Below are 22,301 nucleotides of genomic sequence, written 5' to 3' on the forward strand. Positions count from 1 at the left end.
CTATTCATGATAGATTATGTCAGTGATACACGTCTGTATATAATAGAGTCTATCAATGATAAACACATATTAATAGAATGAAACTAGAATATAAGTGATAATGTAATTTTCATTTCCTATGAATGTTATTTAGTATATCATTTATGTACTTTTTTTAGCATGTAATAGCATAAAAGAAATGGAGAATTGTAGGGCCAGTTCTCGTTTCCAATTTTATTAAAAAAACTTAAGCATTTGACAACTATTTGCGTGTCATGTCAATTACCGTTGAACTATGTCCGTTTTGATATAGTTTTATAATTCTTGAATTTAGGTGTTCGGCCATGCAATTTTAATTTTTTTCTCTAAAAAAGAGGAAACGTAAACTAAAGATTATTTCTAGTATAACTTTTAGGATACAAAACGTGAGAAATTGTGAAAATTGAGTTTTTTTAGTCACGGTAATAGGGTTACACTAGTCCATTTTTTATTGGTCTGTGACGGTAAGCCCCAGTGTGCAGTCATTTTAGCCTGGCTCGTCGTAATAGATATTATAAAATTGCCTTAATTCTGCCTGGATCGTTCCAGTATGCTCCAGCATCTCCGTTGTGCTGTTTAGTGTTTACCCTTCAACTGGTGAGTGGCAAGCTTTCTGTAAGCGGCATAGTCCACGTTGCTCTATTGAATTTCGCATATCTTTGTCGGCTACTCTGTGAATTGTTTCATAATTTCTTGTTGATCTTGAATATCTATCGTCATTTTCATCAAGACGTGATCGGTATGATCCACATAGTTAACTAATGTTGCTTGATTCTGCTTGAGAAAAGCAAAGTTATGCTAGGGCATGTGGAATAGAAGTTATGCAGGTCAATGAAATTTCGTTTTCGTAATCATCTTCTTGTCAATTTTTACAGGTTATCGAGTTCAATCGCTATGGCCGAGGCTGCTCCTAATGCCGAGTTGTTGGAATGGGCCAAGAAAGACAAGCGCCGGTTTCTTCACGTTGTGTACCGCGTTGGTGACCTTGACCGCACTATCAAGTATAATGCTATTATTTGGCGCAAGCAATTTTGCGTTTTGCGTTTGAGTGGTCTGATTATTTGTGTTTCCCTTTGCCGGTTTTTGTTTCCAGGTTTTATACTGAATGTTTCGGGATGAAATTGTTGAGGCATAGGGATGTGCCAGAAGAGAAATATTCTAATGCCTTCCTCGGGTTTGGCCCAGAAGAGTCTAATTTTGTGGTGGAGTTGACATATAGTATGTACCTCATTCTCCCTCATGTCTTTTTAAACACGCTCTTGCATATCGATGATTATGTCTTCGGATTAAGCGTGATATACTCTTGCTTGAAGTCAACGCGAAAGGTTCTAAAATCTGAACAGTGGGGCGGAAAACTTAAAATTGTGGCTTTGACTCATTTTCTCGACTATATTATCTTATTCTAAGCAAAAGCTGTTGATCGGTGAATGTATCATCATCATCTCGATTCCTATGTTATACATGATCTTATTTTCATCTGTCTTCCACAATATCTTTTCTGCTGGTTTCTACCCAGCAAAGTTACATGGGCAGGGGAGAAATGAATATCCTTGCTTCCTCTACCTAGTCGTTGAAGTTTCAACACGATGAGTGGATCTAAGTTCTCAACTTGGATGTTTCTGATATGTCATATTGATGGTGTTTTGCAGATTATGGAGTTTGTTCATATGATATCGGGACAGGCTTTGGCCATTTTGCTATTGCAACTCAAGATGTATGTATGTCTCTTATTAGTAAGTTAAGTTGTTTTCCCTTTGGCTTAAACTGACCTCTTTTCGACTTCTAGGTATATAAACTTGTAGAAGATATTCGAGCCAAGGGTGGGAGCATTACTAGGGAGCCTGGTCCTGTCAAAGGAGGATCCTCTGTTATTGCCTTTGCAAAGGACCCTGATGGTTATGTTTTTGAACTCATCCAAAGAGGTCCTACTCCTGAGCCACTCTGTCAAGTAATGCTTCGTGTTGGTGATCTAGAACGCTCTATAAAGTTTTATGAGAAGGTATCCCATTCTAAGGAATTTGCTTGTCTGTGTTTAATATTCTACCCATTTACTGGAGAGACTGTTGGAGAGAAATTCTTGAACGATGTCATGAAACGTATTAACAGCTGGTAATTATTCCAAAATGAATGGTTGTACCAAGACTGGCTTAAGTGTGCAGATAGCAAAATAAATTGTTTTGAGATTGATTGGTGATAGAGTCTGAAAAGCTTTGGAAATAGCTGTTCTTGTTAAACACAAGTGTTTGAGATGTACGTTCATATTTCTTTGGTAACACTTAACAGATTTTCATTAATATACCTGTATTTTATGGGTTTCTAGGCCTTGGGAATGAGGCTATTGAAGAAGGTTGACAGGCCAGAATACAAGGTTAGCTAGGTTCTTTTTTTTATAGTTACCACTTATTCTTTGTGTACGAGTTTATCTTTCATTTTTCTGATATTGAAAATGCATTTGGATCTTTTAATTTTTCTATATGCGTCCTGCAGTATACCATAGCCATGTTGGGATATGCAGATGAATTAGAGACAACAGTGCTGGAGTTGACTTATAATTATGGTGTGACTGAGTACACCAAGGGAACTGCATATGCTCAGGTGAGTTTATTGTACACCTTTCTCTATCAGTTATTTATCTATTTATTTTGAATGGAAACTCCTCTTTCTACTGTTTACTCATTGAAAAATCGTTTTGATATTTTTTCAGATTGCTATCGGTACTGATGATGTATACAAGAGTGCTGAGGTTGTCAAACAGGTTCATGAAGAACTTGGAGGAAAGATAACCCGACAACCAGGACCACTTCCTGGACTTGGCACAAAAATTGTTTCCTTTTTGGATCCTGATGGTTGGAAGACTGTAAGTATCATATTGTGATAGCTCTATATTCAATTTGGTCTTAACATTGTTTATTCAGCTAAAACTTTCTGGTACACATTCAATGTTCAAAAAGAAAAAATGGAAGACTATAAATATGGGACTAGAAAAAAGATAAGCGACTTTGGAAAAAAAGAAAAGGCATTTTCCCTTCTATTTTGAGTCATCAATGGAATTTGAGAGTAGTACTCTGGAAAAAACTACAATTATGTGTTTTTTCTAAAATTACTTTAAAAACTCTTTTCACTTCTTTTAGAAATTTTAGTACTTTGGAGTATGTAACCTAAAGTCCTGTCGAACTTACTCCTATAGTATATGCAAGATATTATTACAATTTTTGGGTTTTAAGGTAAGTGCATTTTTCCAAAAAAGCATGGAACTTCAATTGCATGTCTTTTGCTTGTGGAAAATCTTCCACTACAAGAATACAAGCTGTTTTGAGAATTAGCTTCAAGAATGTTCTCCGGGAAAAAATAATAATTTGAAATAACTGACAAAGATCTATTAGTTAGTGCAATAACCTGTGATGTTTAAGTTTGAAAATAGTTCACCTATGACTGGTTTGACGAAAAAGTTGATGCCAAACATATTAGAGTGCAAGTCAGTGCACACAGACTTGAAATTTGAGGCAAATGTGATTCTAATCTACCATTGAAATCCAACTTGTTTGTTAGCTATGAGATCTGAATTAACTTGATAATTTAGTTATGGCAAAACTTTTTGTTGTTGGTGTAGGTCCTTGTTGATAATGTTGATTTCCTGAAGGAACTGGAACAGCAGTGAGCTGTGTCTTGAATAAAACCCCACCAGTGAGCTTATGTGGTATCTATCTGTCATATGTTAAATAATGTAGAGTCCGGTGATGGCTCCAACTCCATATCTTTCAGATTTTCTAGTGGTTGTAAGTTGTAACCATTACCATGTGTCTTGAAGGATATAGCTATGCTGTGCCCTGGCCTGTATTATGCTTTTAAAGCACAAAGCAATCCACAGCCTCTACTTCTGAGTAGTTTCTATGTTACTTCACTTACTTCCTCTTACTATGGCAGAAATTGTACCATTTGCATGAGTGAACCCACTTTGTTTTTGTTTTGTTTCGTTGAAACAAAGAAATAATTCATTAAAAAGAAGATAAGAGACTAAGAGGACAACTAATGGTTACATCAAAAAGTGGTTACCATCACAATCCAAGAAGAATAATTCTAAAAAATAGAGAAATGATCAGAAATGGCACACTTGGTGAATAAAATATTTTGTGTATAAAATATTTTGTGTTAGGAGTATGATCAAATTTTAACCCACTATATACCTTCTCCAAACTTACAATATAAAGTTACAAATATCTTCAAACTCATTCAATGACAATTATGTTCACTTCAGTGATTGTTCAATTAATTTAACTATTAGCTACTAATAAATTAACTTTAAATGAGGTGCTACTTTTATTAATTTTATGGCTTTTCTTTTTTCTTTTTTCTTTCTCTCTCTTCGATGATTCCTCTATCCTTTCTCTCCTCCCTGAGCGTTACTTGACAAAGAAATGGGACTACAAGTTCTTTTTTTGATTGGTGTGTGACGGTAGGCCCCAATATTATAAAATTAGAAAATACTTCGTTCCTTAACGATAATATTAAAAATCAAATCTTGTTGTTGAAAAATTGATAAATCTTTCATTTTTTATAAAAAAATCACCATCTTTACGTTTCTAGCCAGACATTTAATGAGCAAGATTGCTTAAGGAGGAAGTATTTTCATTATAAAATAAAATTGCCTCTGAATTCTGCCAGGAACGTACCAGTACACTCTCAAGCTTACTCCGTTGTGCTGTTTACCCCTCAACTGGTGAGTGGCGACCTTTCTGCCGGCGGCATAGTCCAACTTGCTCTATTGAATTTCGCGTATCTTAGTCTCTACTCTGTGAACCGTTTCATAATTTCTTGCTGTTCTTCAATGTCTATCCTCATTTTCATTAACACGTGATCGGTATGATCCACAAAGTTAATTAACGTTGCCTGATTCTGCTTGCGAAACGTAAAGTTTTACCAGTTCATGTGGAATAGAAGTTATGCAGTTCAATGAAATTTTGGTTTCGTGATCATCTTCTTATCAATGTTTAGAGATTAGTCGAGTTCAGTCGCTATGGCCGAGGCTGCGTCTCTTGCTCCTAATGCCGAGTTGTTGGATTGGCCCAGGAAAGACAAGCGCCGGTTTCTTCATGTCGTGTACCGCGTTGGTGACCTTGACCGCAGTATCAAGTATGATGCTCTTCTTTGGCGCAAGAATTTCTGCATTTCGCGTTTGAGTGGTTTGATTATTTGTTTCCAGGTTTTATACTGAATGTTTTGGGATGAAATTGTTGAGGAAGAGGGATGTGCCAGAAGAGAAATATTCTAATGCCTTCCTCGGATTTGGCCCAGAAGTGTCTAATTTTGTGGTGGAGTTGACATATAGTATGTACCTCATATTTATCCCTCGTCCGTTTCAACACGCTCTTGAATATCTGTGATTATGTTCTCGGATTAAGCGTGATAGACTCTAGCTTGAAGTCAACGCGAATGGTTCTAATATCTGAAGGAACAGCGGGCAGAAAACTTAAAATTGTGGCTTTAATTTATTTTCTGGAATATATTAGCTTATTCTAAGCAGAAGCAGTTGATTGGTGAAAGTATCATCACCATCAATTTCTGTGTTATTCCACAACACCTTTTCTGCTGGTTTCTACCCAGAGAAGTTATCTTTGCTTCCTCCACCTAGTCGTTGAAGTTTGAACATGATGAGTAGATCTAAGTTCTCAACTTTTCTTTACCAGAGTTGTTTGCAATTTTTACTATATTAATTTGATGATAAACTTAGATGTCTATGGTATGTCATATTTTTTTTATATAATTTGAATTATTTTAGTATTGATTTACTTCTTATTAGGTATCCAATTATGATTTGGATATAATTTAGATTTCAAATTCCTTGTATCTAAATTTATTTGATTAAGATATTACTTGTTTTAGTTGTCTTAATCCTATTATAAATGGATGTGTAGGGTTGTATCCAATTTGACGATTTGAATCAATAAAATTGTTTTGTTTATTTTACCTATTTTCTCTCCTCCAAAATTTATCACATATGGATGGTGTTTTGCAGATTATGGAGTTAGTTCATATGATATCGGGACAGGCTTTGGCCACCTTGCTATTGCAACTCAAGATGTAAGTATGTCTCTTAATAGTAAGTTAATTTGTTTTCCCTTTAGCTGAAACTGACCTCTCTTAGACTTGTAGGTATATAAACTCGTAGAAGATATTCGAGCCAAGGGTGGGAGCATTATCAAGGAGCCCATGGTCCTAGGAGGATCCACTGTCCTTGCCTTTCTAAAGGATCCTGATGGTTATATTTTTGAACTCACCCAAAGAGGTCCTACTCCTGAGCCACTCTGTCAAGTACTGCTTCGTGTTGGTGATCTCGAACGCTCTATAAAGTTTTACGAGAAGGTATCCCATTCTAAGGAATTTGTTTGTCTGTGTTTGATATCCTAGCCATTTACTGGAGGGACTATTTAAGAGAGATATTCTTGAACGATGACATGTAATTTATTTTGACATGTGTAATGAATACTTGTACCAAGACTGGCTTAATTGTTCTGAGATTTATTGGTGATAGAGTGCACTTCATATTTTAGTGTACCTGTATTTTATGGGTTTTCTTTGCGTAGGCCTTGGGAATGAGGCTATTGAAGAAGGTTGACATGCCAGAATACAAGGTTAACTAGATTCTTGTTTTGATAGTGACCACCTATTCTTTGCCTACGAGTTTATCTTTCATTCTTCTGATTCTGGAAATGCTTTTGGATCTTTCTATTTTGCTATATGCGTTCTGCAGTATACTGTAGCCGTGATGGGATATGCAGGTGAATTAGAGGCAACAGCGCTGGAGTTGGCTTATAATTATGGTGTGACTGAGTACACCAAGGGAACCGCATATGCTCAGGTGAGTTTATTGTACACCTTTTCTCTATCAGTTATTACTCATTAAACAATCGATTTCGTATTTGTTTCAGATTGCCATCAGTACCGATGATGTATACAAGAGTGGTGAGGTTGTCAAACAGGTTACTGAAGAACTTGGAGGAAAGATAACCCGAGAACCAGGACCACTTCCCGGACTCGGCACAAAAATTGTTTCCTTTTTGGATCCTGATGGTTGGAAGACTGTAAGTATCGTATTGTAATGGCTCTACATTCAATTTGGTCTTAACATTATTCATTCAGCAAAAATTTTCTGGTTTACATTCAATGTTCAAAAAGAAGAAAATGGAAGAAATTAATTATAGTTTACTTTTGGGTGGGAAGATGGGACTGCAATCAGATATCTTTTGCTTCTGGACAGTCTTCCGTTACAAGAAGACAAGTTGGACTACCTCTAATTGTTGTTTTACATGTTCCACATGTATACTGTTTTGAGATTTGCTTCAAGAATGATAATTTGTCAGTGCAATAACCTGTTTGTTTTAGTTTCAAAATAGTTCACCTCTGACTGGTTTGCAACTTGAAATCCAACTTGTTTGTTAGCTATGACATCTGAATTGACTTTGTAATTTAGTTATGGCTTAAACTACTTTTTGTTGTTGTTGTAGGTCCTTGTTGATAATGTAGATTTCCTGAAGGAACTGGAACACCAGTGTCTTGAAGGATCTAGCTATGTTGTGGCCTTACCTGTACTTTGATAGTAAACACTCCACGAGCTCTACTATTCTATGTTACTTTTATTTAAGACTGATTTGATAACGTTTTTACTCCTTATTTCTATTTTCTCTTTTTTTTTTTAATAAAGGAAAATAGAATTGCATAGCCATGCATTCATAGATTCAAAAATGATAAAATAATTTTTTTTTTATTTATGGCAGCCGGTTCTAAAGCGTTCCTAATTCATTTTGCTCTTGGGCGCTCCATTCCAATCCAGCTTTATCCTCTCTTTCACAGAGGTTCATTTTGAACCACAAGTGTCTGCTCACCCCTGTTTATAGATAATGATTACGATTTAAACTATAAACTTTATAATATAACAATTTTGTTTTTTTATCGATTTAAACTATAAACTTCATAATATAATCATTAAAAATTTATAACAATTTAATTTTTATCGTAAAAAAATTTAGTGGGTAGTAACGAAAGTTTTTTACCTATATAGATTGATAAATTAATTGCTCAGTTTTAAAAATGATAGAGATTAACCTTCTTTTTTTGGCGTCAAGAAAGTTAAAAAATGATTTTAAATTATTTGAAACGAATTAAATTACATTTTTTGTTGGTATGTTTACTGAAAATGGAAAAAAAAAAATTATTGATTTCGGGCTTTTAGCCTAAAATTATCAATTAGAAATTAAAATATGACAAGAGGTTAAATAGGTAATTTATTTTGAAGGTCTATGAAATCCCGTAAAATCCGAGCATTTTGATATGAAAAAATTTTTAAATAAAAAAACGATTTGAAATTCGATAAGATTTTAAATCATTCAAAATCGTGTGGTATCAATTCATTTAAAATCGGTCATGATTTTGAATTCTTTCAAAGGAATCAATTCATTAGATATTAATGTTGAGACACTGAATCATTATCAATTTTAAATTATAGAAATTAAATTGTCATAATATTAAAACTCAAATAATTAAATCGTAATCTTCCTAGCAATGGAAATTTTGGAAATAAACATTTTTATGTTTTTATTGTTTAAACTCATTTCTTTTCTTTTTTTAATTAGAACATGTAAGATGTAATATTTTATAAATGATATAATATTATAAAATATTAATTCTACCAAATTTATAACTTATGTTTAATAAATTAATTAATAACATTTTAGATTAAACTAAATATGATTTACCAATATATTATATAACACATGAACAATTTTTCCCTTATTTTTTAGATTTCTTTTTCTAAATGATCAATCGCACTCTAGGAGAATAAATATACTTTTTAATATTTTATTTTCCTTACTTGTTTTTAATACAACATATTGAGAGTATAGGGGCCAAACTCCCAATCTCAAAAAAAGTAATAGGTGTCAATTACTGCCATACTCGTGCTAACTTTTTTCTTGTTACCTTAAAGCAATTGTTTAAAGAATCTTTTAAGTTATACTTGCACATGAGATTGGTCAAAAGGGAAAAAAAAGAAAAGAAAAAAAACACCAATATTACAATATTTAAAAGATCTGAATGTTAGAAACTTGTAATTACCATTCTTCAAATTAATAACATGAATTAAAACTATTGACTCAACTCAACAACCATGAAAAAATTCCAACATATCAAATGGGCCCTGGCCCCTAATCTAATACCCTCTGAATGTGAAATGAAATCACAACAAATTTTCAAAGAAAAAATTGCTCTCCAAGGGATAAGTCACCAGTAAAAGTTTAGTATGTGAAATCCTTAACAGAAAGAAAGCTTAGTCCGTCCACCTACCAATTCTTCCAACTTATACAAGTTTTCCTATAACTATGGCAGTTGTTAAAACTTAAAAGAATGATGAAGTCAGAATGAAAACAAAGGATTCTACTAAAAAGAATGTATCCTTGTAGCACCTGACTTCTCAGTTCTCCCAGAACCCGAATCTGGCATTGTTTTCTGCCAGATCGATGTGCATCAGGAAGAAAGAACACACTTTTTTCTGCCTAAGATAATGTGCAATCAAACTATGTCAACTGGATAACAACCAAGAACGCGAAGAAACCTTGCAAATTCCTGTAAGAAAACACCGTTCTATAAGGCCTTGTTTCTAGTTAAAAATTATGTTCATAAGTTGGAGCGAATGGATTTCTTAGTTCTTGAATGAAACACAGGAAATCGCAATCCATGCACTCAAATTTGATAGAAAGAAACACCTAGGAATCACCACGGTATAAATGTAACAATTTTCTCAAGAAATACAGCAAGCATAATGTGGATAAAGTGCAGGCTAGTAAATGAAATCAAAACTTTGAAACATAAAGCAGTCTATATTGGTTAAGATAATGCGCATCACGACTGATATTCGAGTGTCCAACCAACAAACTGCAGCCATCAAACAAACCATTAACAATTCTATACTTGGCCCAGTACAAAATGACACAGACATTGGCATTCAAAGTGTCTAGACATAGAAGATTAGAGATGTGGAGTGGTACAACTCAGACACACCCTTTGCAGTTATCCATCTTACAACATTATACCACAGATGAACATATAAAAGAAAGGCCCAGGTTTGAAAATTAACATTAGGCAGTTGGTGAAAATGTTTGTTTTGTTAATTTAAATTGTTTGATCTTTCTTCCTTCACACGAAGCAGAAAACTTGATCTTAAAAAACATGACATTATGGCCATTGAATTGAGAAATATTAAAAAAACATGACATCGGGGCTAATAAGGACTAACTTATGCGTACCTCGACTAATCTCATAAAACAACGACCTGACCCTACTACATTAGTTGTCAAGGAAACTTGTAGGATGTTAAATCCTAGGTAGGTGACTACCATGGTTTGAACTCATTCCCTCTACCCCTTTACTATTTGTGGTTGTCCTTATTAACCAATGACCACTAGGCAACTCATGATGATTCAAAACAGAGATTTAACTTTACCTTAATCCATAAATTATAATGAACTGACCTGTAAATGTGCCATAGCACATTGAGCTCGTGGATCCATCATCGAAGCTTCGAAGTCTATGTAAAAGAGATAATCAAAATATCTGCCAACAGCAGGACGATAAACTTGCATCATAAACCATTTTAGTCGATAATAAATTGTCCTTAGGGAACGAGAACTAAGGCAGTTGTATGGTGAGATGCTTTTATCGGTTATCAGTACTTATTTAATATAATTTAGCGTGAGCTACACATACAACAAAAATTGTTCTAAAATTTTAACATACAGTACATTCTTACTCACTTTGCTCTCCCTTCATTGGAATCATCAACAACCCTTAGAGGACGTTGTCTTTGTGGACGACTCTCTATCTGAATAACTCCAAATAATAAAAGTTAAAGATGTAAGCCTGTTAGTAGCTTAAAGGCACAAAAAGAATAACAAAATCTAACTTCTGAGTTTACCTTTGTCAAATTAATCTCCCGCAAGGAAAAGACCGCCAAGGCTTTGAATAGGACACCGGGACCTTCCTCAAGAGTAAAGACAATGCTGGTCTGAAGGGGAAGAAGACTTTTATTAAATATATATATAAGCAAAGGCCATAAGTATCAGCGATTTTTTTTTTACCTTGTACAGTTTATCTGTTCCTGGAATAACGGGTTCTCTTGAAAGGATCAGAAAACGAGTTATGTTGTTATCGTCGTCCTGGCCATTTCAAATAAGGGGCATATCACCTTCAAGTGGCATAAAACAACTAGCAAATTTTAAACATACACATATAAAACATTGTTATACAGATAATGTCTATAAAACAATTGGACAATACAACTTGTTCCATCAACTTTTGTATCTGAACGGTGAACATAGTTTCCTGTTGCTGTAGGAAAAATGTTAGCTTTCATGTAGAATTGCTATTTTGACAACTTTTTGCAGCTGCATAGGATATCAGCTGAACTTTTACGCCAGGTAAATACACCATAATATCTATCCATCTCAACTTCCCCATCTTCCACTGACACGGTATCATGAACTAGCTGTTAGGCTTCCAATTGTTCAAGTATACAGAAAGGGCAAACAGGGAAATTCGACCCCCAAGTTACTAATGTGGGGGTGGGCACACGTGCTATAAAAAGAAAGTAATAGGATTCTTTTGCCAGTCTGGAAATTAGTGTGAGTGATATAGTGAAAGGGAGAGAAGTTAGTCTTCTCGAATTCTCTAACAGTCTCTTTGTACTGTTTTAGTGCTTGTAAATATCCTTCGGGACCAATATCAATATACCTATCACTAGCCCAACCATTATCTCTTCTTCCAGTTTTTTGTGTGTTTAGAGGGAAGGAGGATTGCTGCAATGCAAGAGAATGAAAACTTTGATTTTCATTTAATATCCTTCGAGCTATATGAAACAGCTAATTGGAATTAAAAAGAAGTTTTACCTGAACATTTTCTGCAAGAATATCGAGCCCATAAATTTCTGCAGCTCGAGCACTTGCAATCGCTCCAGTGTCTCTTTTGCCACTTGAGGCCACCATCTACCCAGAATTTTGCAGTTATTACTGTAAAGATCTCTCGTGCAATGAAAGACCGAATTTAGGAGAGAAACAAGGAAACTTTCAGAAAGAACCTGAGCAGCCATAGCGGTGTCTTCACTACTGATCCTGAGAACGCCTAATGCGCTTAGTGATGTCTCACATTGATCTAAAGCCTGTTGATGAGGTTGTCATTAAGCGATATCACCAAATTGAGGACCAAGATCTTCATGAAAAGAAAAATATAAAAGTTTATTTGCATATAGTTGGACCTAACAGCCCAATGTCAGGGGACTAAAATTTGATAGCAAATTAAAGAGGTCGTGGTTCAACAATTAGAATTATTCTAAAATGTCATAGACAGAGAAGCCAAACATGTTAATTGCACGTTTATCAGTATCCAGTCCATATTTACAGGTATATACCAAATATTTTGGTTGGAGATAAATTATAAAACAAGGACCATATTACAGTATAAACAATAGGACTGACATGGGGATGGCTCAAAACATTTTTCAGCTCCTCCTTCCTCACACCTTGCAATGCCAAGAGGCAGTGGTTAACTTGCAACTGCACTTCCCCAGCAATGTGTAACCTATGCCGAAGAAGTAAATCGTAATTACGATGAATGCTTCCACCAACAGAGTTCTCAATTGGAAGAACAGCTTTCTCAACAAGCCACAATTCAACTGCCTGCAAAAAGTATCCTCATATTGTCAAAGGAACAGCAACGAGAAATATATTGACCAAAACCAATCGATGAACCTTAAATGCAGCTTCAAAATCGTCACATGGGACAGTCTCACACTTTGGGTATGCCTTCATTGCAGCAATCTCGCTATATGCTCCAGGTAAACCCTACACCATGCAAATGAACAGATGACAACGGTACCATTGACATTTGAAAGTAAAGAAAGTAGCCAAGAGCTTCACCTGATAAGCAACTCGAACTTTGGAACCATCATTAGGCGAATGAAGATCAGTTGCAGATAAGGGTTCTGAATTGTTCGTGTAATGCTCAAGGATTAGCTTGGGGGAAAAAAAAAGGTGAAGAAAAACTTGGAAGTATGAAAGGAGAACTATCAAACGATCTAGTACACTTCTTAATGGAAATTTTGCCCCCAGGAAGATCACTAAAGAAAATCAATAACGCTATAGTCAAATTGATAAGTTAATTAATTTGACAGAATTGGACAAATTATACTTTTGCAGTTCTTGAAACTTCATTGTAATGCCCTGTATCATTTGCGAACCCATTCATAAGATTACACAAACATGACATCTAATAGTTTCGATTCTCCAAAGGATAACCAATACGTAAGAACTTAGATTTGTGGAGAGATATTTCTTCTCTTACTTACTTGGAAGAATACTCAAATCCTTACGAGAACCCCTGGGCTCCTTGTCCGGAGTCCGATTAATCGTCTGAGAAGAGTCAACACCAGGCTTTTCACCTTCAACGGGAGTGATAGCTCTCTGAGCCAAAACTTCCATACGACAAGATTCCCATTTCCGCAGCCTGACAAAATCATTCCTCCAGTTCAAAGAATTCCTAGCACACCCAGACCCAGAATCTGAAATGGCCACCAACAGAGAAGAAGTTCGAGCACAACCCTGGAAGGGTCCAGCCTTAAGAGCCATCAAAAGAATCCCAAAACGTTAATCCACAGCGCGAAAATATCACTTGAATCCGGACCCATTTCGACGGGTATGGTTGGTGAGAGATCTGTTGGCGAGTTCCAGTGAAACCCAGTGCGACATTGTCAAGGAAATGGACGAGAACGACGTGATTCGGACCCCACTACTAATTGCTCCGTTGAAGAAAAATTCACGGTAGATCGAACGGAATTAGAATGGGTCTCTTTCCAAGAAACAATTAGGTGAGCAAAATATTAGCCCCACACGTTTCCTCAAGGGAAGATAGACTTTCAGAATGCAGTAGATGGCGCCAAGGGGAAGGGGAGAACAGAGACTGAAAAATAGGGAATATTGAGAATTGGGAGCCAAATCGAGGGTGAAGGCCCACATTTTTACTCACGGGTTTTTAGTGGCAACAGTGGAATAGATTTGTGTACGGCTACTGAGTCCTAAGTGGAGAGGGAAGCTTCAACAATTTCTCCATTTCGAGCAGTAATCACATTCACAGTAATACGTTTCTTCCACTCCACTTTAACTTGACGCTGCAATACAATAACAGTGACCCATCTTCATATTTTCCTTTATTGCATTACATCCAAAATTTGCAGTCATTTTTCTCATTGGGGGGTTTTTGTTTTTTAATGACAAGATTCGTTTGTTGAAAAGTTTGCATATGTTGTTTTGTGCCCCTTCTTCGAACTTGGTAGTCAAGCAACCCCCTTTAAAAGATTAAGTGCACTAAACCTGTTTTATCCACCACTCAACACATAATACATGTAGATTTCACCAACTTCTTCTTTCGTAGGTATTTCAAAAATGGTTTTTGGGATAGAGAGTAAGATTTGTTCAAATCCTATGAGATAGAGTAAAAGCTATATATAATTTTTTTAATTTATTAAGTTATCTAATACATGCTCAATTAAAATTCACAAGATCTCTCCAAGACTTATAGAATTAGTTTGAAACCTAAATATTAATAGACACAGCCTTTAAAATTTTAAAAACCTTTTATTTAGCCCGAACAAATTAGGATTAGGGATACACTTTTTCTTTGACTCCAAACTGGATCCCTTGTTGGTAATTTTCATGATTTTGTAATTAGCAATTCCTTTTATTTTGCAAAAAAGTCTTCTTTAATTATTAGACATCTAAAATTCATTAAATCATATTAATTATAAACTTTCCATTCATAGACGTATTCAGTTCCCATTTTAATGTCATCAACCTAATTATCAAACAGTCGACTGATTTGATTACAAAAAGAGATTGATTTGACCACATTTTACATTATATATTATTAATCCATTGTTGGGCCGAATGGGCAAAACGCTTCACTTCGGGCCGAGACACGTGAAATTTTAATTGGGCCTGGCCTGGCCCATTAACATGGGCTGAGCGGGAAGGGAATTATCCGTTTGGATTTGGGTGGGACAAGCGTCAGTGTCGACGGTTGCATGCTCAGAAGCTGACCACTCGCACGCCCCCACTGCCATAACAATAACCCATTCCTCTCTCTGACCAAAATGCCCCAATTATTACCCACACCCACTCCCCCTGCCCCTTCTTTTTCACCGTTTTGCCCTTCCTTCGATATTTACTTATTTATTGGTTAAATTAAAATATATATATATATCCTTCAAATTTTCAATTTCCAATTTGCAGACAAAACAAAACGACGAGGGTGAGCTAAAGTACAGACATTGGAAAGAAATATCCACAACTTCTGCTTACCCATTACAAAAAGACGCGCCGATTGCGTGAGTGTGTCCACTCTCTCTCGTGCTTCCCAATAAAGTCACGCAAGATTTGACCAATTTGCCCTTCCTCTTTCCCCAAACATCTTCTCCTCTTCTTCTTCCCGCAGCCCCACACCAATTGTCGCTCTTCCGCTTCAATTTCCCCCATTCCTTCCATTTCCGCCGCTCCCCTCCTGCTTTAATGGCGAAGTCGTCGATCCCCACGACGACGTCGCTTTCGCCCATTAAACCCAAGGATTACGCTCACAGTCCTGTCCACTACGCCGTCGCCCTCGCTGATCATTCTGCTCTCTCTCGCATCGTCTCCACTCTTCCTCGCCTTGCTGATCCTGCTCTCATTCATACTGAGGCCGATTCCCTTTCGCAGGAGCGGATCGCCGACAAGATCTCTGCCGTACTCGACCGCCGCGATGTGCCCTACCGGGAAACTCCGCTCCATCTCGCTGTCAGGCTTAAGGATGCTTCTGCCGCGCGTACTCTTTCGGCTGCTGGCGCGGATATTTCCCTCCAGAATTCCGCTGGATGGAACCCTCTGCAGGAGGCGATGTGCCGCCGGAGTTCGGATATTGCGCTCATTCTTCTTCAAGTTCACCACCGCGCCGCCTGGTCCAAGTGGCGCCGACGCTTGCCGCGGGTTATTGCGGTTCTTCGGAGAATGCGTGACTTCTACATGGAGATTTCGTTCCACTTTGAGAGCTCTGTAATTCCGTTTGTTGGGAAAATTGCTCCGTCGGATACTTACAGAATCTGGAAGCGCGATGGTAATCTTCGAGCTGATACGTCGTTGGCTGGATTCGATGGCTTGAAGATCCAGCGTGCGGATCAGAGTTTTCTCTTTCTCGGCGACGGCGATCAGAATCACGACATTCCCTCCGGTTCGCTTCTTGTGGTTAACCGCGACGATCGCAGAATCTTCGACGCTTTTGAGAACGCAGGGGCTCCGATGAGTGAGTCCGACATTGCCGGATTCTGCTCTCAGACGAGCGTTTACCGGCCCGGCATGGACGTCACGAAAGCAGAACTCGTCGGAAGAACCAACTGGAGAAGGCAGGAGAAAACCGAAAGCATCGGAGAATGGAAGGCCAAAGTTTACGAAGTACATAACGTAGTATTCAGCTTCCGGTCGCGAAAAGTAGCCGGCGGCGAAAGTGACGTGGCAGGTAGCGAGCAGGTCCTCCCGCTGGAACTCGACGAAGACGACGACGGATTCTTAGTATGCGAGAATCCGAATTTCGGGCTGCCCGACCGAAACAGCACAGACCGGCGGAGACACAGCAGCTTTGTTCGGGAAGAGAGGGAATGGGTAATGATGCCGAGAAAAAGCGTGGATATACCGTCGACGACTGCACCGCCGCCGAGGAAGGCCGGGAGGGCGAATTTCACGGCGGCTCCACTTGAGCCGCCGCCGACCAAGGAAAAGGAGTACGTAAGAAGCTTACGGCCATCGGTGTGGTTGACGGAGCAGTTTCCATTAAAGACGGAGGAGCTGCTTCCTTTGCTGGACATCTTGGCCAACAAAGTGAAGGCCGTGAGGCGGATGAGGGAGCTGCTCACCACCAAGTTCCCGGCGGGAACTTTTCCGGTCAAGGTAAGGATTGAAAAAGTAAAAAGCAAAAAACACTGCAACTGCGAAACGTCTTTCTGGGGTCAATTGAAGGTGGGCCCTATCTTGGGCCTCAGGATTTCGCTTTCTTGTAGGTTATTTGATTTTTTTAATTTTTTTTTTTGGTGGAGTTATTTTAATCCCCAACGCAACGGTCTCACGAAAGTCTACTGACGAAGGGGCCTTAGACGCCGTCTGATTGGTTGACATCCACGTGGGGCCATCATGGTCGGTGATTGGATTGGACGACGATGGTTGTTCCGATCCTACGGTCATGAGCCACTGGGTCCACATAATTGTGGAGGGAGGATTTACCCTAGACAAAGAAAGCAACCGGGGCCCACTTTGCGTTTTCTCTGAATCCCGGTTTTCCTACAGTGGGTCCCTCACTAAATACGCTTTTTTCCTTCTCACAAAACTCGAAAAAGAAAAACAATAAAGACCCAAATAGAATTTGACTCAAATATTATAACGTGGCAGCGTAACAGACGACGCAGACTTTTTTATTTTTTATTTTTATTATGTTTGGGGAAAAAGAAAGGTTTTGAATTTATTCAAAAATGGGCAATGCACAAAAAATTTAGAAGATTTTTTTTTTTTTTTAATTTTAAAGCTGAATCGGTAATTAAACAAGAGTACTTATTTTCTGTTTGGATTTGTAGGTGGCTATCCCGGTGGTGCCGACGGTGAGGGTGGTGATAACGTTCACCAAATTTCAGGATCTTCCGCCGGCGGAACAATTCTACACGCCGTTCTCAAGCCCAAGGCAACTAGCCAACGGCGGAAGAGAAGAAGACCCTTCTGAATCCCACTACTCATCGTTGCCGTCTTGTTCTTCCTCGTCTTCCTCGTCTTCGTCGGCGACGTGGCTGAGGCGAAGCACCAGCCACTCGGCCGCCGGCTCGACGGCCAAGCAAAACCAGCGATGTCCCTGGTCGGCGGCTCAAGATGATTCGGACCCATTTGCCATTCCGGGTGGTTATACCTGGGCCAGATCCGATGACAAAACAACCAAAATGAAAAGGTCGAAATCCACAAGGAAATCAAAATGATTTGTACTGCGGTGGAGATGATGATGTTGATCATGAGAAATGGAATTAATTTAATTAATTAACTAGTCTTATGGCTTTGCTTGTGTTTCTTTTTTTTTTTTTTTTTTTTTTTTGTTTACAGATACGAACGATGTAGAAATGAAATGAATCAATTAATTAATCAGTCTTACAACTCACTTCGTCCTTCGAGAATGTTGGTGGTCTATATTTTTTATTCCGGGCAACCATTTTAGTCAACTTGAAAGAAATTGTTGCTGACAGTTTTGTTTCTATCTGTCGGAATTTCGAACTTTGCCCATTGAGTTTGATATTCTTCCCCCTCGAATACTATAATTTGAATCTTTTATTTTTCCCTTTTGGACCAACTCTTATTCCGATGCCCCACGGCCGGCCCGGCCCCCTCCAATTTTTATGATGATCTTGTGAATGAACAGTTAAAAAGTCTAATCATGTACTTTGGTGGTCTAAGTTAATATAGGGAACATACATGTGATTATTGAATAATTGATGATTGGAAGGAACTTTGTTCATCAACGAAGCAGAGTGAAGAAACAGCCGCCTGATTTGATTGGATGTTTGAATTTGAACCCAGGTTATATCAGTAGACATCTGGTCCAAGTTTAGGGGCCTTGTGATTACGAGGAGGATTAAAGATGCATATTTGTTTTTTTAAAGAAAAGAAAAAGATGCCAAAAAGACATAGTTTGCTTCGTTAGATGGAAAGACCAGATGGAGTTGGCAAGTCCTTTAAAAAAGTAATATTGCAGCGGGAGTAAAAGACAGCCCATCCACCTATGGCCCTCTGTGCTGCAGCTGCTGCTTTCTAAAGGCCAATTATTGTCTAATCTTCCTCGAATTCCTTCACCAAGTTTCTTCACTTCTTCTTCCCGTTTTCGATCCCAGGTACGACTATCACTATATAATCTTTCTGATTCAGATTTGTTTTGTTTCTGCTTCTTCAAGTTGATGATATGTCCACTCTTGTGAATAAAATCTTTAGATCTGATCTCTCTGTTCCTAAATATAGCCGAGTTATGTTTGTCTATGTGTACGTTGAAGAAAAGGGAAAAGTTTATGTTTGCTTTACTAATCCGGGTAAATTTAATAGATATCCGAAAAAGAATATGTTATATTTAGACATAAGTTTGATTACTGTGTTAGTACTAGCACCAATAATGGATAGTGTCAAAGTTTAAGGTGTTGGGAAATAGACACAATGGCTGCAGAAGCACCCAGCTGGGCCGACCAATGGGGAGCCGGAGGGATTGGCGCCATGGAAGAAGACGACGGCAGTAAAGTCAAAGGAGACCGCAGCTCCGACAAGAAGGCGGGTTCTAAGCCTGGCTTTGCTAAGGCCAAGGCGGCGACTGTGGCGGGTGTTAAAAAGATTGGAAGTGGGATTTCCAATGGAATCAAGTGGATCATGAACCCACGCAAGAAAAACTCCAAGTAAATTGGGCAGATTTGGCACCAAAATTACAGAGAGAGAGAGAGAGAGAGAGAGAGGGAGAGATGTACTCTTGTTAGCAGAAGGTTGAACATTCTCATGATTCTGGTATTTGTATTTGAATGTCAGCAAACATGGTGTCTTTTAGCTTTAGAGTTGATTCAGCACTGGAGTTCAGGTTTCATCCTGGTACCTGTGTTACCATCTCTGGAAATCAAAATCAAATTTTAGTTTAAGGGTTATGTCTAAAATGATCAGAAAGTTAAATCACTTTGCTGCTTGATATGCAAATAAGAAAGACAACAATAACTATTTCATCGGTTCACAGCTGAATTGAGAGAAGGAAATAAGCTAAAACATTTTGGGCGCCGCTTTGGCAGCACCCTTTTAATATCGGTGATGGAAAGTTAATACACTAGAACCGAACGGAACAGAAAGCTGGTGCATTGATTGAAATGGAAGGGCGTAGCTAGAATTTACAAATAAACTTGTCGTTGTCCTCCAAGGAACCCAAAAGTGTTCTCTCCACTGTATGACATGTAAAGAAACCCATCTTCATCCTTGTTTTCCTCATAAATTGCAGACATCAATGCACCTGTTGCACAGAAGAATTTATTATAATGCTTATGGAGAGATCAGAGCCGCAGAAAAAAAGATCATCTCTCACCAGTTGAAGGTAGTGTGTCCTTAACAAATACAAATATTGCTTTCTCAGCACTAAGTTTAATCCGTTTCCGTACCACGTAAACAAACTGTCCGACAGTCAAATCAGCTGGGACAAGATATCTGCGGTAGAAAAGATAAAAACGACAAAAATTAAAATTTTTTTTCTAGTATATGATATTGGCAACTTCCAAAATGAATCAACTGATTGCTTGTACGAAGGAAAAAAAAATACTTCTTTGTATTCGAGATTTATCCAGAATTATGAAGTATCAACCAGATTTCAATATTAATATGTTGATTCACGCTGACAATAGGACTGGAGTTGCTGCAATAACATGCATCCGATTATGGCTTTATAGACTCACTTTTATGCATTTTTCCACGTATCACTTCAATGAAGCTATCATCTAAAAGTCAGTGATATCTTCCAAGTAAACGATTTTTATTATTGATTTAGGTACCTCTGTTTCTAATAAACTCGACATTCAAACTACATGCTAGCATTCCATTATTTTCATTCGACATATTACTACAGCTACTGCAAACATATGCGCTAGTATCTACTTTTAATTATCAGTTAAGAAGGAGAAGAGAGAGTACTTGTTCTTGTCGATGTCGGCAATGTTACTCCTCCCAGCTTTCTCGACAATCACCTGTTTGACTTATTTGAATTAGTACCAAAACCAAAGTAAATTTAGGAGATCATACTAAGTAAAGAAGTTAATTAGGAACATTATTCTTACTGGTATTCTATTTGGGTACTTTTCTCTTATGCGAGCTGCTTCAGCCTGTCTCCTTTCTGAGAAGTGAAGATCCCAACAAAGTAAGAAATAATAGTTATGCATGAAGAATCACATAATTCTGACTATTCTCTATTAGATTTTACTGAATAGAATTACCGACAAGGAGATAAAGTAACGAAAACAAAGATGAAACCAAACAGATATTGGCTTATTCGGTGCTCACAGAAAACACAACACGAAGATACTTCGACTAGCGAATGCTTGAATTCATATAAGTTCGCCAACAAAGGAACCAATTCAAACAAATTCTAAGCAATTCAATGGACTTCCAACTCCATGTCCCCCAATTCTTCGCCCAGTGCATCAATTCATGAATGGGCCCCGAAGTAAAATCTCAATAACAATACGTGAATTATGCCCAAATATATACTAAAACAAAGATGCGGGGGTAGAGTAAATGATTACCCAAAGGAATTCCGAGTTTGAACGAGCTTCTAGCCATGGAAGAAATCAGAATCTCACGCTACGACTGCTCTCGCACGTTAGAATCCCACAAAAATTCGATCTCAAAATCCAGAGAAAAGTATAATCAAAACGAAACAAGGAAGAAAGCAAAGAGTGCTTGAATTGGCATACAAAACTCGATCAAAAAAGGCGTTTGGAATTTCACTGTTTCAGTAATCAATTGGCAAAAGGGGGAAGAGAACAATGGATGATATAAAAGGAGAATTTAAAAAAAGATACTACTTGATCATGACTCGTGAATTTCGTAGTTGAGGCAGCCTCTTCCTCTTTCCAGTTCAAACACGTATACCTACAAATTCTCTCTCCTTGGGGAAGATTCTCTGTATCACAAGTTACACTGTGTTGGGCCATACATTTGAGGCCCACTTGTATCTGGCCCACTGAAACTCTTGTGGGCTTAGAAACTGCTTTTCAGGATATTTACGTAATTATACTGTTTTACATTAAATATTTACAAAAATATCTCATTTTCCACAACAATTACTACACCATACTAATGCAAGTAAAAAGAAATATGGAGAAAATTATACATGCGCGGGCAGAGTAGAAAAGCAAGCACAAAAAAGAGTCTTTAAAGAAGATAAATAAATAAATAAATAAAGCTGAAGTAGAAATCAAATTTAAACAAATAACGTCTAAAGTGGTTAGGTGCAATTGAAAACCCTAGACTCAAAACAAAAGTTAAACTTACTTTGCCAACGTATTAGGTTGTGGATTTGAATCCCCAACTTATTGGGCTAAAAAGAGAAAAAAAAAACTAAACTTACTTTAAACATAAATGAAAACTTTTTTAAAAAATCAAATAAATTTATTAATAAATCTAATC

At 37.5% G+C, this 22,301-nt stretch overlaps 5 protein-coding genes across 14 annotated transcripts; 3 read left to right on the plus strand and 2 right to left on the minus strand.

Moving 5' to 3' along the window:
• Positions 1-459: 459 nt before the first annotated feature.
• On the plus strand, positions 460-3,914 carry LOC111012318 (lactoylglutathione lyase GLX1). 2 transcript variants are annotated; one of them, XM_022286420.2, is made up of 9 exons: positions 460-615; positions 894-1,019; positions 1,112-1,236; positions 1,668-1,732; positions 1,805-2,017; positions 2,339-2,386; positions 2,506-2,613; positions 2,723-2,875; positions 3,629-3,914. In XM_022286420.2, the coding sequence occupies exons 2-9, from the start codon at positions 913-915 to the stop codon at positions 3,674-3,676; spliced, it is 867 nt and encodes a 288-aa protein (XP_022142112.1). In that variant the 5' UTR covers positions 460-615; positions 894-912; the 3' UTR covers positions 3,677-3,914. The 2 variants fall into 2 exon arrangements, with proteins under 2 accessions (XP_022142112.1, XP_022142113.1); XM_022286421.2 differs by lacking the exon at positions 460-615 and adding an exon at positions 639-757.
• Positions 3,915-4,575: 661 nt separating this feature from the next.
• LOC111012317 (lactoylglutathione lyase GLX1) lies at positions 4,576-7,734 on the plus strand. Of its 5 annotated transcripts, none has more exons than XM_022286416.2 (9): positions 4,577-4,735; positions 5,011-5,148; positions 5,219-5,343; positions 6,032-6,096; positions 6,169-6,378; positions 6,600-6,647; positions 6,767-6,874; positions 6,945-7,097; positions 7,521-7,734. In XM_022286416.2, the coding sequence occupies exons 2-9, from the start codon at positions 5,033-5,035 to the stop codon at positions 7,608-7,610; spliced, it is 915 nt and encodes a 304-aa protein (XP_022142108.1). In that variant the 5' UTR covers positions 4,577-4,735; positions 5,011-5,032; the 3' UTR covers positions 7,611-7,734. The 5 variants fall into 5 exon arrangements, with proteins under 5 accessions (XP_022142110.1, XP_022142108.1, XP_087976268.1 ...); XM_088120136.1 differs by having other exon boundaries at positions 4,601-4,735; positions 4,931-5,148; XM_022286419.2 differs by having other exon boundaries at positions 4,649-4,735; positions 5,086-5,148.
• Positions 7,735-9,108: 1,374 nt separating this feature from the next.
• On the minus strand, positions 9,109-14,043 carry LOC111012409 (arogenate dehydratase/prephenate dehydratase 1, chloroplastic). Of its 3 annotated transcripts, none has more exons than XM_022286554.2 (11): positions 13,406-14,037; positions 12,978-13,042; positions 12,810-12,902; positions 12,537-12,737; positions 12,140-12,220; positions 11,952-12,047; positions 11,145-11,222; positions 10,982-11,071; positions 10,821-10,888; positions 10,539-10,620; positions 9,109-9,633 (listed from the first exon to the last, which is right to left on the minus strand). In XM_022286554.2, the coding sequence occupies exons 1-11, from the start codon at positions 13,683-13,685 to the stop codon at positions 9,580-9,582; spliced, it is 1,188 nt and encodes a 395-aa protein (XP_022142246.1). In that variant the 5' UTR covers positions 13,686-14,037; the 3' UTR covers positions 9,109-9,579. The 3 variants fall into 3 exon arrangements, 2 of the variants coding, with proteins under 2 accessions (XP_022142246.1, XP_022142247.1); XM_022286555.2 differs by lacking the exon at positions 9,109-9,633 and adding an exon at positions 9,736-9,942 and having other exon boundaries at positions 13,406-14,043; XR_002601568.2 differs by lacking the exon at positions 9,109-9,633 and having other exon boundaries at positions 10,559-10,620; positions 10,821-10,896; positions 13,406-14,043.
• A 1,300-nt stretch (positions 14,044-15,343) lies between these two features.
• Positions 15,344-18,286, plus strand: LOC148213441 (Ankyrin repeat family protein). Its single transcript, XM_088121312.1, has 2 exons — positions 15,344-17,027; positions 17,705-18,286. The coding sequence occupies exons 1-2, from the start codon at positions 15,621-15,623 to the stop codon at positions 18,092-18,094; spliced, it is 1,797 nt and encodes a 598-aa protein (XP_087977438.1). The 5' UTR covers positions 15,344-15,620; the 3' UTR covers positions 18,095-18,286.
• Positions 17,573-22,245, minus strand: LOC111012314 (autophagy-related protein 8C). Of its 3 annotated transcripts, none has more exons than XR_015789589.1 (7): positions 21,416-21,691; positions 20,951-21,006; positions 20,808-20,860; positions 20,209-20,327; positions 20,022-20,136; positions 19,613-19,748; positions 17,573-18,027 (listed from the first exon to the last, which is right to left on the minus strand). XR_015789589.1 is itself a non-coding variant. In XM_022286414.2 (7 exons), the coding sequence occupies exons 2-7, from the start codon at positions 21,450-21,452 to the stop codon at positions 19,703-19,705; spliced, it is 426 nt and encodes a 141-aa protein (XP_022142106.1). In that variant the 5' UTR covers positions 21,453-21,479; positions 21,698-22,245; the 3' UTR covers positions 19,148-19,702. The 3 variants fall into 3 exon arrangements, 2 of the variants coding, with proteins under 2 accessions (XP_022142106.1, XP_022142105.1); XM_022286414.2 differs by lacking the exon at positions 17,573-18,027 and adding an exon at positions 21,698-22,245 and having other exon boundaries at positions 19,148-19,748; positions 21,416-21,479; XM_022286413.2 differs by lacking the exon at positions 17,573-18,027 and having other exon boundaries at positions 19,148-19,748.
• Positions 22,246-22,301: the final 56 nt, after the last annotated feature.

The sequence above is a fragment of the Momordica charantia genome (genome assembly GCF_013281855.1).
Source record: "Momordica charantia cultivar OHB3-1 chromosome 1 unlocalized genomic scaffold, Mcharantia_2.0 BLBB01000001.1, whole genome shotgun sequence".
In the NCBI taxonomy this organism is placed as follows: Eukaryota; Viridiplantae; Streptophyta; class Magnoliopsida; order Cucurbitales; family Cucurbitaceae; genus Momordica; species Momordica charantia.

What these genes read in the sequence shown, in the direction of transcription:
- LOC148213441 (XM_088121312.1), top strand. Translation starts at nt 15,621, where the DNA reads ATGGCGAAGTCGTCGATCCCCACGACGACGTCGCTTTCGCCCATTAAA. An exon ending in CGGGAACTTTTCCGGTCAAG is followed by an intron (nt 17,028 to 17,704) that starts GTAAGGATTGAA and finishes TTGGATTTGTAG; the next exon opens with GTGGCTATCCCGGTGGTGCC.
- LOC111012409 (XM_022286554.2), bottom strand. Translation starts at nt 13,685, where the DNA reads ATGGCTCTTAAGGCTGGACCCTTCCAGGGTTGTGCTCGAACTTCTTCT. An exon ending in GAACAGATAAACTGTACAAG is followed by an intron (nt 11,072 to 11,144) that starts GTAAAAAAAAAA and finishes CTTCCCCTTCAG; the next exon opens with ACCAGCATTGTCTTTACTCT. An exon ending in TCCAATGAAGGGAGAGCAAA is followed by an intron (nt 10,621 to 10,820) that starts GTGAGTAAGAAT and finishes TGCTGTTGGCAG; the next exon opens with ATATTTTGATTATCTCTTTT.
- LOC111012314 (XM_022286414.2), bottom strand. Translation starts at nt 21,452, where the DNA reads ATGGCTAGAAGCTCGTTCAAACTCGGAATTCCTTTGG. An exon ending in AGTACCCAAATAGAATACCA is followed by an intron (nt 20,861 to 20,950) that starts GTAAGAATAATG and finishes TAAGTCAAACAG; the next exon opens with GTGATTGTCGAGAAAGCTGG. An exon ending in GGACAACGACAAGTTTATTT is followed by an intron (nt 19,749 to 20,021) that starts GTAAATTCTAGC and finishes TTTGATTTCCAG; the next exon opens with AGATGGTAACACAGGTACCA.
- LOC111012318 (XM_022286420.2), top strand. Translation starts at nt 913, where the DNA reads ATGGCCGAGGCTGCTCCTAATGCCGAGTTGTTGGAATGGGCCAAGAAA. An exon ending in CTATAAAGTTTTATGAGAAG is followed by an intron (nt 2,018 to 2,338) that starts GTATCCCATTCT and finishes ATGGGTTTCTAG; the next exon opens with GCCTTGGGAATGAGGCTATT. An exon ending in TTGACAGGCCAGAATACAAG is followed by an intron (nt 2,387 to 2,505) that starts GTTAGCTAGGTT and finishes TGCGTCCTGCAG; the next exon opens with TATACCATAGCCATGTTGGG.
- LOC111012317 (XM_022286416.2), top strand. Translation starts at nt 5,033, where the DNA reads ATGGCCGAGGCTGCGTCTCTTGCTCCTAATGCCGAGTTGTTGGATTGG. An exon ending in TGTGGTGGAGTTGACATATA is followed by an intron (nt 5,344 to 6,031) that starts GTATGTACCTCA and finishes GGTGTTTTGCAG; the next exon opens with ATTATGGAGTTAGTTCATAT. An exon ending in TTGCTATTGCAACTCAAGAT is followed by an intron (nt 6,097 to 6,168) that starts GTAAGTATGTCT and finishes TTAGACTTGTAG; the next exon opens with GTATATAAACTCGTAGAAGA.